At 41.2% G+C, this 15398-nt stretch overlaps 1 protein-coding gene across 10 annotated transcripts in view; it reads right to left on the bottom strand.

Annotated features, from left to right (window-relative positions):
• Positions 1-15398, bottom strand: part of ANK1 (ankyrin 1) — a 1037654-nt gene that overhangs the window by 674455 nt on the left and 347801 nt on the right. For all 10 annotated transcript variants that reach the window (XM_086943592.1, XM_086943597.1, XM_086943588.1 and 7 more), the window contains one exon: positions 3621-3719. In XM_086943592.1, the coding sequence (XP_086799718.1) occupies positions 3621-3719 (99 nt within the window). The remainder of the gene's footprint in view (positions 1-3620; positions 3720-15398) is intronic.

The following is a 15398-nucleotide window of genomic DNA, read 5'->3' as shown; positions in this document are numbered from 1 at the left end:
TGTCTCTCTTTGTGTACTTGTCTTTACCCTTCGCTTGCATCCTCTCCCTTGATTGTTTCTGTTTGCGTGTTTGGAATAACTTCTCTTTATCTCTGTGTCTTCATTTGGTACTGAGCTCAACAACTACTAATGTATGACCGATTTGGTTATTACCAGAAATTAGCGTCACTCATGGAATTTGTTCAATTCTGCCTCCTTGGGAACAGTCCCTTCCACAAACAGAACCCGACTGAGGGTAGAGAGGCTAGATTTATTTGGACTATATCCTAACCCAGAAACTACCCTAGGCCTAGATTTACTGTTTCCACATCACTAAAACAATTTAGGATCAATTCCAATTCCTCCACTCAGAGAAGCAAGCTTGCTCCTCTGGCCACAGGCCACTTGTGGAAAGTGGCAGGCTTTACCTGAAATATAAGACCAGTGATTGTCTCCCATTGGCCCCTGCGAGGTGTGATTATATAGAATATGTGTAACTGATTACTTGTTCCCGAGAAGAACTGTGGTTTGCTTCTGATTAATTTGAACCGCTCTACCTCCATCGTTTGTTTAATTTATCATTACATTTCCTGAAATTTGGGGCCGCCTTGAAACAAGCTCTTCTACAGTCCTCTGTAGGTGTTTCCTGCCAAATGTGCTTCTACAATTCTGCTTTCTTATTAATTTACCAGTGGCTGCGTTCGATGCCCCGTCCCTGGTGGGTTCTGTCAATATGCTACAGTGCTGACTTTGCATGTGGCTAGGATAACTATTTTCTGTGCCCAGAATAATTCAATTCTATTTGGATCATTCTTAGTTTCGGGACAGCTATTTTCGTCGTGTATATTATACTTGACTTCTTCCAGCTTTTCAGTGTTTCACTCCTGAGTCCATTTAAGTCTGGCATTTCCTGGACTTCCTGTGAGTTTTACGTTTTTGATACAATACAATATGTGCATTCACTATGGCTGGACGAAGCCCTGCTTTGCAGCACTCCTTTCATTTAGTTGCAGTATCTACGATTCCCTGCGTAGAACTCCAGCAATGCTGATAATGTTAACTGATGTTCTTGCTACCTGTTTTTGAGTTAGGCTCAGTACCCTTTCTGCTTTGTATGTGATTTGTCTGCTTTACCATTTTTCTGGTTTTTGAGGGCCATGTTGTAACCTCTTGCTTTGGGGAACTTAGCAGCAGCTCTGCTCGATTCACATCACTGCCCTTTCTGTGTGTTTTTTTAGGTAAACAGTCAAAATATCGAGTTTTTAATTTCGACCTACACTAATATCGAGTTGCTAATATCGATGGGACAGAATATCGATGTCCAGAATATCGATGGCCAGAATATCGACCCTAAGGTAAGTAATATCGAAATTACTAATATCGATAGCATATATATCGAAATTACTAATATCGATAGCATATATATCGATGTAAGTAATTTCGATTTACTAATATGTGTTAGAAATATAAGTTAAGTATTTAAATTAATTGTTATAATATGTGTTTAATATGTTTTTATAATTTAAAAATATATAAGAGTAAATAATATGTTTTACTACCACAGCGGGTTGTGGGTTTATAGGGGAATAGGGTGGGAAGTAATTTATTTGTAATTAAATAATTATTTTTCAATTATTAATTTATTTTGCAATTAAATATTAATTGGCAATTATTTATTTTAATTGATTAATTGATTAATTAATTGATAATTTATGTATATTTTTAACTAAATTATGTTTTACTACCACAGCGGGTTGTGGGTTTATAGGGGAATAGGGTGGGAAGTAATTTATTTGTAATTAAATAATTATTTTTCAATGATTAATTTATTTTGCAATTAAATATTAATTGGCAATGATTTATTTTAATTGATTAATTGATTAATTAATTGATAATTTATGTGTATTTTTAACTAAATTATATGTTTTACTACTGGTGCGGGTTGTGGGTTTATAGGGGAATAGGGTGGGAAGTAATTTATTTGTAATATTAATTAATTTTGGGTAAAGGGGTATTTTTAGGGTTCAGGGTCAGTTTTCAGTTTTTGGGTAAAGGGGTATTTTTAGGGTTCAGGGTCAGTTTTCAGTTTTTGGGTAAAGGGGTATTTTTTGGGTTCAGGGTCAGTTTTCAGTTCTTTGGTAAAGGGGTATTTTTAGGGTTCAGGGTCAGTTTTCAGTTCTTTGCTAAAGGGGTATTTTTAGGGTTCAGGGTCAGTTTTCAGTTTATGGGTAAAGGGGTATTTTTAGGGTTCAGGGTCAGTTTTCAGTTTTTGGGTAAAGGGGTATTTTTTGAGTTCAGGGTCAGTTTTCAGTTCTTTGGTAAAGGGGTATTTTTAGGGTTCAGGGTCAGTTTTCAGTTTTTAGGTAAAGGGGTATTTTTAGGGTTCAGGGTCAGTTTTCAGTTCTTTGGTAAAGGGGTATTTTTAGGGTTCAGGGTCAGTTTTCAGTTTATGGGTAAAGGGGTATTTTTAGGGTTCAGGGTCAGTTTTCAGTTTTTGGGTAAAGGGGTATTTTTTGAGTTCAGGGTCAGTTTTCAGTTCTTTGGTAAAGGGGTATTTTTAGGGTTCAGGGTCAGTTTTCAGTTTTTGGGTGAAGGGGTATTTTTAGGGTTCAGGGTCAGTTTTCAGTTTTTGGGTAAAGGGGTATTTTTTGGGTTCAGGGTCAGTTTTCAGTTCTTTGGTAAAGGGGTATTTTTAGGGTTCAGGGTCAGTTTTCAGTTTATGGGTAAAGGGGTATTTTTAGGGTTCAGGGTCAGTTTTAGGTTTTTGGGTAAAGGGGTATTTTTAGTGTTCAGGGTCAGTTTTCCCTACTGTTGCACCCACTGGAGTGGGAATAGTAATTATTGTTAAGTAATTATATATTATATATTATTTATTATTTTTTTTTATTAAATATGTATTATTATTTTTTTAACAATTATTACATATATTTAAATATGTTTAAGTAATTATTATGTATTATTTACAGTTTTTTTATGTTATTTTAAATTAAAAAAAAATCGATATATTTAACAACGATATTTTTTACATCGATATTAATTTTTCGATATTTTGGTACTTACCATGTTGTACATAGGGCGTCGATATTTTTGCTATTGATATAATTACGCAGATATTTGTGTAGGTCGAAATTCTGTCTGTCGAAATTCTGTCATAGATCCGTTTTTTTATGGTACAGACAATGGTTTCGATGCAAACGCCTCAAAGATTTACAGAAGATTGAGCTCATCTATTCACGAGCTACTGATGTCCTGTAAAATCTTTTTTAATTACTCGTAGTACTGAATTATCTTACCACATCTGTGTTACCCTATATTACACACCAACCGAAATTGTGCTACTCGCTCAGAATGTTGCTGATAATTGTTCTTCTTTTTATTTGTCTTGCAATGTATTTTACCGTGTTGTTCTTTTGCTGCAACTGGGCCCGTCTAGTTACTCAGGGCAAGTCATTCCTAATGCTTCATATGCGTTTGTTTCTTTTGTTAGAGAGGAGCATTTCTTTTTATACATGTATCTGTGGGTGTCTTTTTTCGAACTAATGGTCATGCCCTGTTCTCATGATTCTCTGTCTCCTGGTATTAGTGCATTATCCTTGGTTTTTCTAAACCCCTTTCTCCCCCTCATCTCACGTGTTGCTTACCTTGGTTGTGGTTTCCAGAATGATTTCCTTGTGCAAAAGTTCAGTCACCATTTTGACATGGCCCTCCTTGGACGCCAAATGCAAAGCATTCAACCCATTCTGGAAAAAAAGGAACATGATAAGAAAATGGTCGTACCTCGGTCTTCCCTGCCTGTCTTCCAATGTTCTCCTGTACCCTATATAGCATGGTGTTTTACTAAAATGTTGAGTTTTTGTGTTGTTCTGCAGTTACTTCAACTCCACAATATCGGCTCCCAAAATATTGCCAAGGCAATTTTCAACCGTGCAGGGAGCACTACTAAATATCAATAAAGCATGTGAGTGATTCAATTATATGATCATTGAATTAAGCATCAATCAGTCCATCCAAACGGAAAGCTCTTCCTTCAATCCATAGATATAGGAGAGTCATAATCTTGAATCTTGAAAATAATTTTATTTGTATCATACAACAATCCAGCCTAGCCAATGTGTTTCATCCCACCAAGAGGACTTCATTAGGGCTAAACATATTTCTGTCAAAGCTCTCAAACTCTCTCCTGTGCATGTGTGGAAACGCTTGTGATAACCACCATATGGTTGATGATTAATTAAATAATGATATAATTGAATCACTCAAGTGCTCTTTTGATATTTAGTAGCGCTCCCTGCATTGTTAAGAATTGATTCACAAGACGGTTGGAGTCCATGAGCAGTAGGCCCTTTAGGAAGGTGTAGCACTGTACTTTGATTTACATGTAATAAAACTTGTGTGGTCGTGGGGAGCCACTACTGCTCCCATGTTTGGATTTTTGATACTGCCAAGGTAAATAACGATACAGAAAGGGGGTGGTGATGAACAGAGTGTCTGAATTAAGCAGACCACTCTTACCCAGTCCAAAGATCAGGGCTTGATCCATCACCGTTATTTATCTCACTGCCCCATCCCAGCTCAGAACCTGGCTATATGCCAAGGTAAATAAGACAAGAAATTAAGAATAGTAAATCTAGACCTTCCTCTTGATACCTTAATGATATTTTGGTAGCAAATATTTTGGAGTCAATATAAGTTCAGGTCTATAACATTTATCTTGATATTTTGACATACAGCGAAGCCATACTTCCTACCCTCTTCTTTATTCATAATTTAATAAGTGCTGGGACCCACAGTTTTGCTCAGAAGCTTGCAGCCAGTGCTATCCAAGGTCAGGGTGCCAAATACCAAGGCTATGTAGTCTTGATGCCACCTCATGTCTCTTTAACCCTCAAGCAGACAGTCCCTGCCCCTTTATTTCACACTTAAATGTTCATTTTCATACTTGCTTTTGCCCTTTGTCAGTATTTTGCTATCTTTCTCTTCCAACTACTTTCATCCTTTTGTGTTTTTCTCTTTTTTTGCTCTGGGTCAGTCTGATGAAGAAAGACAAGCTCCGGTCCCCAAAAATGAGTCCTGGTGGGCCATACCGGCAACCACTGACACAAATTAAGCACTGTTCCTAGCTTGTCAACCAATCTGTTTCCAAGGCTACCAGTATGAGAACAGGACACTCAGATCCATGCACTTTCTCAGCCATAGGGAACAACAGCCAGCAAGAACCATACACTTACAGCCTTCATACGTAACACACTCACGGACCATTTGCACCCAGCAAGGACAGCACTCATTTATCTATTGGGAACACCAGGCTTACATCCAACAGTAACTGACCACCCACAACCATAAAACATTTGACCTGAATGACCATCAAGAACAACACTCAAAAACAACCTGGAATAGCATGTTCAGGCGTTCTCAAACTGACCCAAACATACATCAGGAAAAACAACTCACAGCTATAAGGAACTATAGATAGCACTCATGTGAAATAGGCATAGCATGCTTACAGTCAGTAGGTCCACCACCCACACACAGCCCTCAAGAAAATCACTTAGAACTGCTAGGAACAGAGCAGCCAGAGCCATCAAGAACAACACACTCGCAGCCATTAATAGCAGCACTCACACATCTGGGACAGCATGCTAACACCCAAGAGGAGCTGTACACTCACAGCCATCAGGAACAGCACACTCACTGTCACCCTTTAGGACAGCATATTCACTGACATCTGGAATATCACTCACATAGTTATCAGGAATAAAAAATCATGCCCACCCACAGCCATCAGGAGCAGCACACTCATATCTATAAAGAAGAATACAGTCTCACCCATTAATTAGTGGAATAAATCTGAAGACAGACTAGCCTCAAGTCACAGAAGGGTTGCCTTCTGATCTCAGAGAAATGGCAGTGGTTGAATGTTCATAGAGGATCAGCTCTCTTTGCATGGCTGAGTTATAGTATATTTTTTTCGATGTCCGGGCACACTCAAAACAAATTCAGCGAGTCAAAGTTAGGACTGACTAAATATATATATCTTGCATATTTCAGTCGAGACGAGGAAGATCTTTCTCCAAGTCTACATTTGAAAGGTCTTAGGCAAGATTCTCTGGAGTGAAAGTGCGATTAATGCTGCATACACACCCTGGCCATGGTTGATATCACTAACCCATAGCACCTGGTGCACCAACTCTCTCTTCTCTACTTAGTACCCCACCAGTTCTCGCTCAAGCAGTACAGTGCTCCCAACCTATCCCGGGCTCCACAGGTATTCTCTCTACATGTAACCTACAACATGTTCTGTAAGCCAACTCTTTCTCCTAAACTCCATACCATGCCATGCTCTACTTCATGCTCGATATCACCTATTTTGTGTCACTACACTGCCACATTGTGCTATGCCCCGCATTTGTCCATACTCTGCATACCCCTCCCAGGTACCATACCCCTACCCTACAGCATGCTGCATTCCTCAGCTGTCTACTCCATGTTCTATACTCAAACCTTCCGCCTATGTTCTTTAGCCTAGCATGTCCCAACAGGAGCCCCAAATTCCAGAGTCTGGGAATCCCACCCTATTCATCTTTCGCACCATCCTCTGCTCAACAACTTTTACTCCAGTGCTTTTTCGAGGCACAATTCTATGGGCTGATCCTCTGAATTCTGTCAACTTGTCGTGCTTTAGACTCTCAGAAACTGCAATCTTTCTCAACCCCATCAGCTATCCTTGGATCAGTATCCTTCTTGCCTGATGGTCTGTCCTCATGCTCTACACCTAATTTATACCACCCTACCTCTTCCCCTGTGACCTGCAGCTCTTGATGTCACTCTCGTTCTCTGCTATGCCCTGTACCTCATGATCTATTGATCCTATTGTCTGTATCACAAGAGTGAGCCTTCCTCTTCACCATCATCTATACCCAGGAATCTCCACACATGACCCCACGCTGCCCCGTATTCCCTATACTCTCTATCGCATCACAAGTGACATATTCTCTCTCTAAACAGTGGTCTTCAAACTTTTTGATGCCGAGACCCCCTTGTAAAACCTTTTTAGGCGTAAGGACCCCCTTCCGACAAAAGTTTCTAGAAACTGGTACTCCTCATCATCAACTTTTGACAACCATAAATGCGCCTGTTAGACCTCATCACATCCATCCATCAATCATCCACCCACACTTTCACACATCCATCCATCCACCCTTTCATCCATACATACATCCATCCTTCATCCATCCAATCTTCCATCAATTCATCCATCCTTTACCCATCCACCCTTCCATCCATCCACCCCTCTTTCATCCATCCACCATTTCACACATCCATCCATCATTCATACATGCAACCTTTTATCCATTCATACATCCATCCACCCTTTCATCCTCCCATTCATACATCCATCCTTCATCCATCCACCCTTTCATCCTCCCATCCACACATCCATCCTTCATCCATCCACCCTTTCATCCTCCCATCCATACATCCATCCACCCTTTCATCCATACATCCACCCACCCTTTCATCCATCCATCCACCCATCATTCTTCCCCCCACCTTTTCACACATCCATGCATCATTCATCCATGCAACCTTTTATCCATCTATACATCCATCCACCCTTTCTTCCATCCACCCTTCATCCGTCCACCCTTTCATCCTTCCATCCATACATCTATCCTTCACCAATCTATCCTTCATCCATCCACCCTTTCATCCTTCCATCCATACATCCATCATTCATCCATCCACCCATCTTTTTACACATCCATCCATGCATCATTCATCCATGCAACCTTTTATCCATCTATACATCCATCCACCCTTTCATCCATCCATCCTTCATCCGTCCACCCTTTCATCCTTCCATCCATACATCTATCCTTCACCAATTTATCCTTCATCCATCCACCCTTTCATCCTTCCATCCATACATCCATCATTCATCCATCCACCCATCTTTTTACACATCCATCCATCCATCATTCATCCATGCAACCTTTCATCCACCCACCCATCCTTCATCCATCCATCCATCCTTCATCCATCCATCTACCCTTTCATCCATCCATCCATCCTTCATCCATCTACCCTTTCATCCATCCATCCACCCTTTCATCCATCCATCCACCCTTTCATCCATCCACCCTGTAATCCATCCACCCACCCTTTCATCCAACCACTCATCTTTCATCCACCCACCTTTTCACACATCCACTTCAGCCTTACATCCACCCACCATTCATCCACCCACCTTTTCACACATCCACTTCAGCCTTACATCCATCCATCCACCCACCTTTTCTGTGCCTCTCTCATGGGGGGGGGGGGGGGGATCAGTAACTCTCTGCTCTTCTTCCTTCTTCTTTCCATCTCTGTGCCTCCCTGCTGGGGTTGGGGGACGTGTCACGGGACCCACAGCTCCAGGCGCGCAACATCCATTGAACTCAAAGGGCTACACTACAGCCTGCTCCTCCAGCCTACCCCCCCCCCCCCCCCACCCCCCCTCCCTCTCCCCAGCTCGTGTATGTGAGCCCGGCTGAAACAGCTTCAGGGACACACACACAGCCACACCTGAGTACTTGACAGGTCTTTAAAAGACCTTATACATGTTAATGAGGTGTTGATGTTTTTCACACCTCGGTGTGAATTAGGCCTCCGCCGTGAGCACCCTCGATCAGCCCAATGCCAGTAACTGCACTCTGCAGAATCTGCGACCCCCTTCCCAGGACTCCACGACCCCCCTGGGGGTCGCGCCCCACAGATTGAAGACCTCTAGAGTCTAACATGTATATCTCTCAGGACCTTTTCTTCCCTCTCTCTCTATAGCATATATCAGGACCCATTCCTCTTCCTCTATCTCTTTATCTCTCGGGACCTATTCCTCCTCTCTCGCCCTTGCTCCGAGCCCTCCTTTCCCCATCCATGGTGATTGAGCCCCGCCCTCGCTAGCCCCTGTCTCCCTGAGGCTGATTCTTCCTTCTGTGTTTACACACACCCTGGGAACGCAGTCATCTTTATTCCAGCTCGCGGATGGCCCAGGCTATTGTTGCTGGGATACCCCCGGGATCCGTGCCCAGTGCAGAGGGTGCAGCAGCTGGCGCTGGTCCCCACTATGGGCGGACCCTGCCAGGGCCAGTGTGTGTGGAGGCAAGCCGGGGAGGGCGGCGGCCCGCGGGGTCTTTAGAATGACTTATGCTGGCTCTCTGCTTCTGTTCGGTGCCCGCAGTGATGAAACAATGTGCGAGGCCTCACTGAATGGGTTTTTATTAGTGTTTGATATAGCGCTCATAAACCCTGGAGTAGCAGAGCGCTTGACAACAAAGATTCACTTAGAGAGAAGGGGGGTTTGTGCAACATTTGCAGGAGATGTAAATGTACAATAGTGAGTATAAGACAAGTGAGGCCACATACACTTGTAGCCCACACCACTACAGCATTAAGGCACGTTAGCCGATATCTCCTTTAGCGAATAGAAGCATTTACGAGTGGCATACACAGTATTAATAGTAAGATGAGTAAAAACAGAAAGGCTTGTAAAGGATGTATGCATGTGTAGTGAGCTATACAGTTATACGGCATGGAAAAGGTACACAGAAGAGTGGCAACAATGAAGAGGATGTAGTAAGTACAAGAGGGTGACACATGTGAATCCTTCATCCCTTTGTGGGAGGGCAAAGCCAGGACATATTGTTTATAGCAGCAGCGCGTTTAGAAACATACTGTCAGCAGCAACACCTGATAAGGCAGCAAAGCTTAACGATATTGTCGGGTCGTCACATGGACAGTCTTTGGGATGGTTGAGTATCTTGGGCTTGAATATTTGAAGTGAGGGGGCAGGAATGCTGGGAAGGGAATTCCAGGCTCGGAGGCATTTCATTAGAATGTGATTCGGGTGTACTTTTTAATGCAAGGGGTGAGAGAGGTAGGGTAGGCTTGCTTTTTAAAGTATGTAGGCTTACTTTTTAAAGTACAGTTTTTATTCAACAGTTACAGTTTTTGTGTGAGGTAGATGGTGGGATTTAGGTCCTTGGTTTAAATGTGAGACAGCCTGGGACTTATTTACAAACCCTTGCGCCGCCGATGCGTCACATTTTCCCATATAAAAAAGTGCAGAACCGGTGGCGGCGCAAGGGGCTTGTCTTATAAGATAAGTGGCTTCCAGTGCTAACTATTTAAGGGAGTTTAAAATGGAAGAGATTCTGTCACATTTTCTCGTAGGAGTGATCATCCCGGTTGTAGAGAGGGTTTGGCACGACATAGGTAGGCCTTTCAATAGATTTCACAACCTTAGGTAGGTTGTTTACTGCATGTAGTTTATCTGTGGGAAGGATCGTGAAACTGGTTGGCAATGGGAAGAACGCATTAGTTTGTATGTTACGTTTTATCCAGGATGTGTTGGTGTAGTATATATATTAAACCATTTCATATGCAATGATGTGTGAGAGCATGATTATAGTGCAGATGACGCTGTGCATACCGTTGTTTAGTTTTCCTAAGGAAAATTTAATGGGGAGAACACATTTTGGGACCCCCTCCCTTTTTCATCAGCCTCTGCTTGACGGATCACCACAAAACTTTCCAAGAAGAAGCGAAGGTGGCTAAACTTTGTACTGGAAAGTTTTGTCAAGATTTGGCAACCAATGCCAAAGTTAGCAAACCAAAAAATCTATTTCCTGTGGAAAGGTGGTCCTAACCCAGTAGCAACCGCCAGTATATATACATATATATATCCAATAACCTCTGTCCGGTAGTACAGGGCCTTGCTGCATGCCGGTCCCGGCTGGATTCCAGAAATCCTAAATTATCACCACCTCCTTACTTTCAGGCAGAAAGGGAAGACAGGACACTCCAAAGGGCTAAATGTTGTTTATTATGTTACAGATAGCCTCTTGCCGACGCATTTCGCCTTTACGGCTTGGCAAGCATTGTTTCACTTCCGTATAAAAACAATCTAATGAATACACATAGAAAGTGGACTTTGTGCAATACAAACGGAAAACTGATCAGTGCCATTTTGTAATGGTACAATTCATTTCCATGCTTAAATACAAGTGCATTGGTTTACTGTCGATTCTCAAATCTATGCTTATTTAAAATCATGATTTCTTACTAAATGTAAAATACATTCAATAGATTGAATCTAATTCTGTATCAGCGTGCTTCTCAATTCAAAGAGGGAATACAACTCAGAATTATTTCCTAAAAACTGTTATATGTTTTAGGAATGCAAAATATCGTTAGACAACAATATAATACAATATAAAAAAAGAACAATATATGTGTGGAATAAAATATAACCACAACTGATACATTGATCAGCACTGTCGGCACGTTAATCCTGCCCTAGTGGGCTTTTTATACTGGCCGTGTCCGTTCAAAATTTGCTTCTCTGTTATGAGTTTTAGTTCTGCCCCAGTGGTCTTTTGAGCATCGGCCATATGTGCACAGTATTTCCTTATACAATAGATAATCAACCAAAGCCACTTGTTATATCTCTTAATTCATGATTTTTCTTTCAGCCATGATCTCAATCTATACAATTTCCTCCAGTATTTACAAATACCTATTTACAAAAAAACGAAAAACAAAATTGTGAAAAGCAACAATCCATACAAATTCTATACATAATTTAAAAATATGAGATTCAACAATTTTCTTGTCATGCTGGTTCATCTATATCACACACATACATTCTAATTTAATTCATCCAAGTTAACCAAGGTGTATAGCTACTTCTTCACTAGAATTCAAACCCACTTGGAATAGTGTCTCAAAATCAATGATGCATCTTGATTCTATGACCCTGAGTTGGCGTTCTCTAACTCCACCTCTCATTTGTGGTTTTACCCCATCCAGAACTATAAACAATAAAAGTTTCTCGTTTTGATCATGGAGAGCTTTGAAATGACGAGCTACAGGATACTGCTCATTATTGTGGTGTATTGCTCATTTATGCTCCAAAATTCTTTTACGGGCTCTGTGTATTGTACTGCCAATGTACATTTTATTGCATAGGCAGATCAAGTAATATACACAGAATTCCGTATTGCAATCATAGCTCCCCTTAATCACAAAATCTCTGTTACTATTCGGTACCCTTATTTTCGTACAGTTTTTACTGCTTAAACATGCCTTGCAATGCATACAACATGTGAAGTCCGTTATTCTCTCCTGTCTAATGGTGTTTAGCGATGTTACTGCATTTTGACTTAGTTCATCTTTTAGAGACCTCCCTCTCCTGAATGTTATTTGCGGGTACTCATTAAGGTATTTATCCAGAACTGCATCTGTTTTTAAAATATGCCAGTTCCGGTTAAATATCTTTCTTACTTTGTACACCTGACTAGAATATGTGGTGATAAATCTGGCTTGATGCTTTGCAGCCTGCATATCTTCTCTCTGTTTAGCAATTAAGAAGGTTGATCTTTGTATCTTATGCACTTTCTCTACTTCCTTCTGAATTACTTTCTTCGTATAGCCCGAGCTTGAAATCTTTTGCACATTTCCTCTTTTTCTAGCAGAAATTCTTGATCTGTGCTACTGTTTCTTTTAGCTCGGATGAGTTCCCCATATGGGATACTCTGAATAAGACTGTATGGGTGAGCACTGGAAGCTGACAAGAGACTATTGCCCGCCGACTCTTTCCTATTGAGTTTTGTCACCAACTGGTTTCCCTTAACTGACACCTCCACATCCAAAAAGACAACATTAGTTTTACTCATCTGTGAGGTGAGTTTTATGTTTAAAATGTTAATATTCAACAACGATATGAAGGCTGAAGCACTTAATTCATTACCTTTCCAGATAAAAAAAAATATTGTCGATGAATCTTGTCCACAATATAATCTGTTCCCCATACATGTCACCACCATTGGACACCTGCTCCTCCTAACAGCCCATGAATACATTTGTGTAACTGGGGGCGAAGCAGGTGCCCATTGCAGTTCCTTGTGTTCGTTTATATAATTTACAATCGAAGAAAAATAAATTATTTGTCAGACAGTAGCTGATCATTTCAATTAACATCTCAGTGTGCATTAACAATGAGATTGATTTAGCTTGTAGGAAGTGGCGAATGGCTTGGATCCCTAGGTCATGTCTAATTGATGCATATAAACTTGTCACATCAGGCGATATCAACAAATAATCATGTTCCCATACCAATCCATCAATCATATTAAAAAAGTGCATTGTATCCCTCAAATAGGCTGGTGATGCCGTCACAAAAGGTCTCAAATAAAAGTCAATATGTTTAGATGTTGTCTCTAACTGTGAACCCATGGAGGACAATATTGGCCTACCCGGCGGTGTAACGGGGTATTTATGCAGTTTGGGTAGTAGGTACAATATAGGAGTCTTCGTGTGTTTACAACAAAGACTTCGATATTCATCCCACTCTAATATTCCTTTGACCTTCCGATCACATAGCATTTCATTAGACTTAGTATTAGATGCCAAAACCTCAGCTCTGGATGCAATTTGATAACAATGTTGTTCATTCAGTTGTCGTAACCCTTCTTTAAGGTAGTCTTCTTTCGCCCATATCACAATATTGCCCCCCTAATCAGATTGTCTTATCACTATAGTTGGATCCATTTTAAGGTCATCTAATGCACTGATCTGGGTGGCTGTAAGATTGCGTTTAGATTGATGTTTATCCGAATATCTAATCTTTTTTAAATCCTTGATAACACTTTTCTCTATCTGTAACATAATAAACAACATTTAGCACTTTGGATTGTCCTGGCTTCCCTTTCTGCATGAAAGTAAGGAGGTTGTGATATGTGGTTTTATATATATATATATATATATATATATATATATATATATATATATAAATATTTTTCACACATCAACATTCCAAGCATCATCACATTGCATGCAGAGAATCACAAGCCAAGATACTACAATAGGCCCAAATGCATGACAAGCCCCTAAGAGGCATACACAGCAATATAGCCAATACCTATAACAGTGAATACCACCAGCTTCTACAACATATGCTCACCCCGATATACCTTATGACACAGACATTCACACTAACATACCTAAATCTTACTCGATCCTATACTTTCAGCCTTCACAACATACAGCAATCACCAAATTATTCTTATAACACAGGCTTCCAAAACCCAGCAGATCCTACACTAACTGCCACCACGTCTCAATGACCAGCAGATCCCAAAAACCAACCTCTACAACATAAATAAAAAACCTGAATTACTTTATAATACAGATATCCACATCAATGTAAACCCAACACCTGAATTACTTTATAATACAGACCCACATCGATGCATCACAGGTTCACTAAGCTTGGTGGAACAGTCTTAAGTAATCTGAAAGATGTGAAGCAATACATGTTACTGGCGAGCAACACAGCACTAGGTCCTAATCAGCAATCAACCTTCAATGGAAACCTTGATTCAGAAAACATAGCAACAACAGCACTTCATGTTTTGAAGTATTACTGCAGTGTGTAAATTTACCAAGCACATTCTCCACTGATCATTTGTTCTCAGCATATTTTGATATGTATTCAGTTGTTTCTCTGGATGGAGAGATGTCTCAAAGGGAAGGATTTAAAACATTATATAGAAAGTGAAGTGTGGGAGACCAGGGGTTGCCAGAGATAACAACAGGCACAATAAGAAGCAGATCTCGTGAGTAGATCTAGAGAGATATGAGGCCAACCCTAAGAGATGGTGTGGTAAGATAGTGCAGAGGAGAAGAGAGTATTAATAAATACTGTGCATGTAAGATAGGATTTACTACAAATGATGTGAGATAAGGATAGAGTAAATTGTGCCCGGTGATTTGGATGGTAATGGCATGAGATGAAGAGGGCGACATGGTGTGAGGGTAGCTGGGAAGAGTTTGAGGTGATGGTAATGGTGCAAGGTTAAGTGGGAGGAAATGTGTTGAGGTGAGTAGCATTATGGTGTGGGCTGAAGTAGGAAGAGATAGTACGAAGTGAGGAGGAAAGAGATTGAATGAAGGGAGGAATCGGCTGATATAATGGTGTGAGGAGAAAATTAAAGAGGATGTCAGATAAAGAATCAATCAATCAGTGCATCAGTGACACTTATAAAGCGCGCTACATACCCGTAGGGTCTCAAGGCGCTGGGGGGGGGGGGGGGGGGGGGTGCCGCTACTGCTCGAACAGCCAGGTCTTCAGCTTCTTCCTGAAGGAGAGGTGGTCTTGGGTCAGGCGCAGGTCGGACGGGAGGGAGTTCCAGGTCTTGGCGGCCAGGTAGGAGAAGGACCTTCCTCCTGTAGTCGCTCTTCGGATGCGGGGGACGGCGGCGAGGGCGTGGTTGGCTGATCGGAGGTGGCGTTTGGGAGCGTAGAAGTTGACTCGGCTGTTGAGGTAGCTCGGGCCTTGGTCGTGTAGGGCTTTGTGTGCGTGGGTGAGGAGGCGG

Source organism: Lissotriton vulgaris, chromosome 11, assembly GCF_964263255.1.
Source record: "Lissotriton vulgaris chromosome 11, aLisVul1.2, whole genome shotgun sequence".
Taxonomy (NCBI): domain Eukaryota; kingdom Metazoa; phylum Chordata; class Amphibia; order Caudata; family Salamandridae; genus Lissotriton; species Lissotriton vulgaris.
The sequence above is the reverse complement of the archived record's forward strand: the minus strand, read 5'-3'. Positions and strand labels throughout refer to the sequence as shown.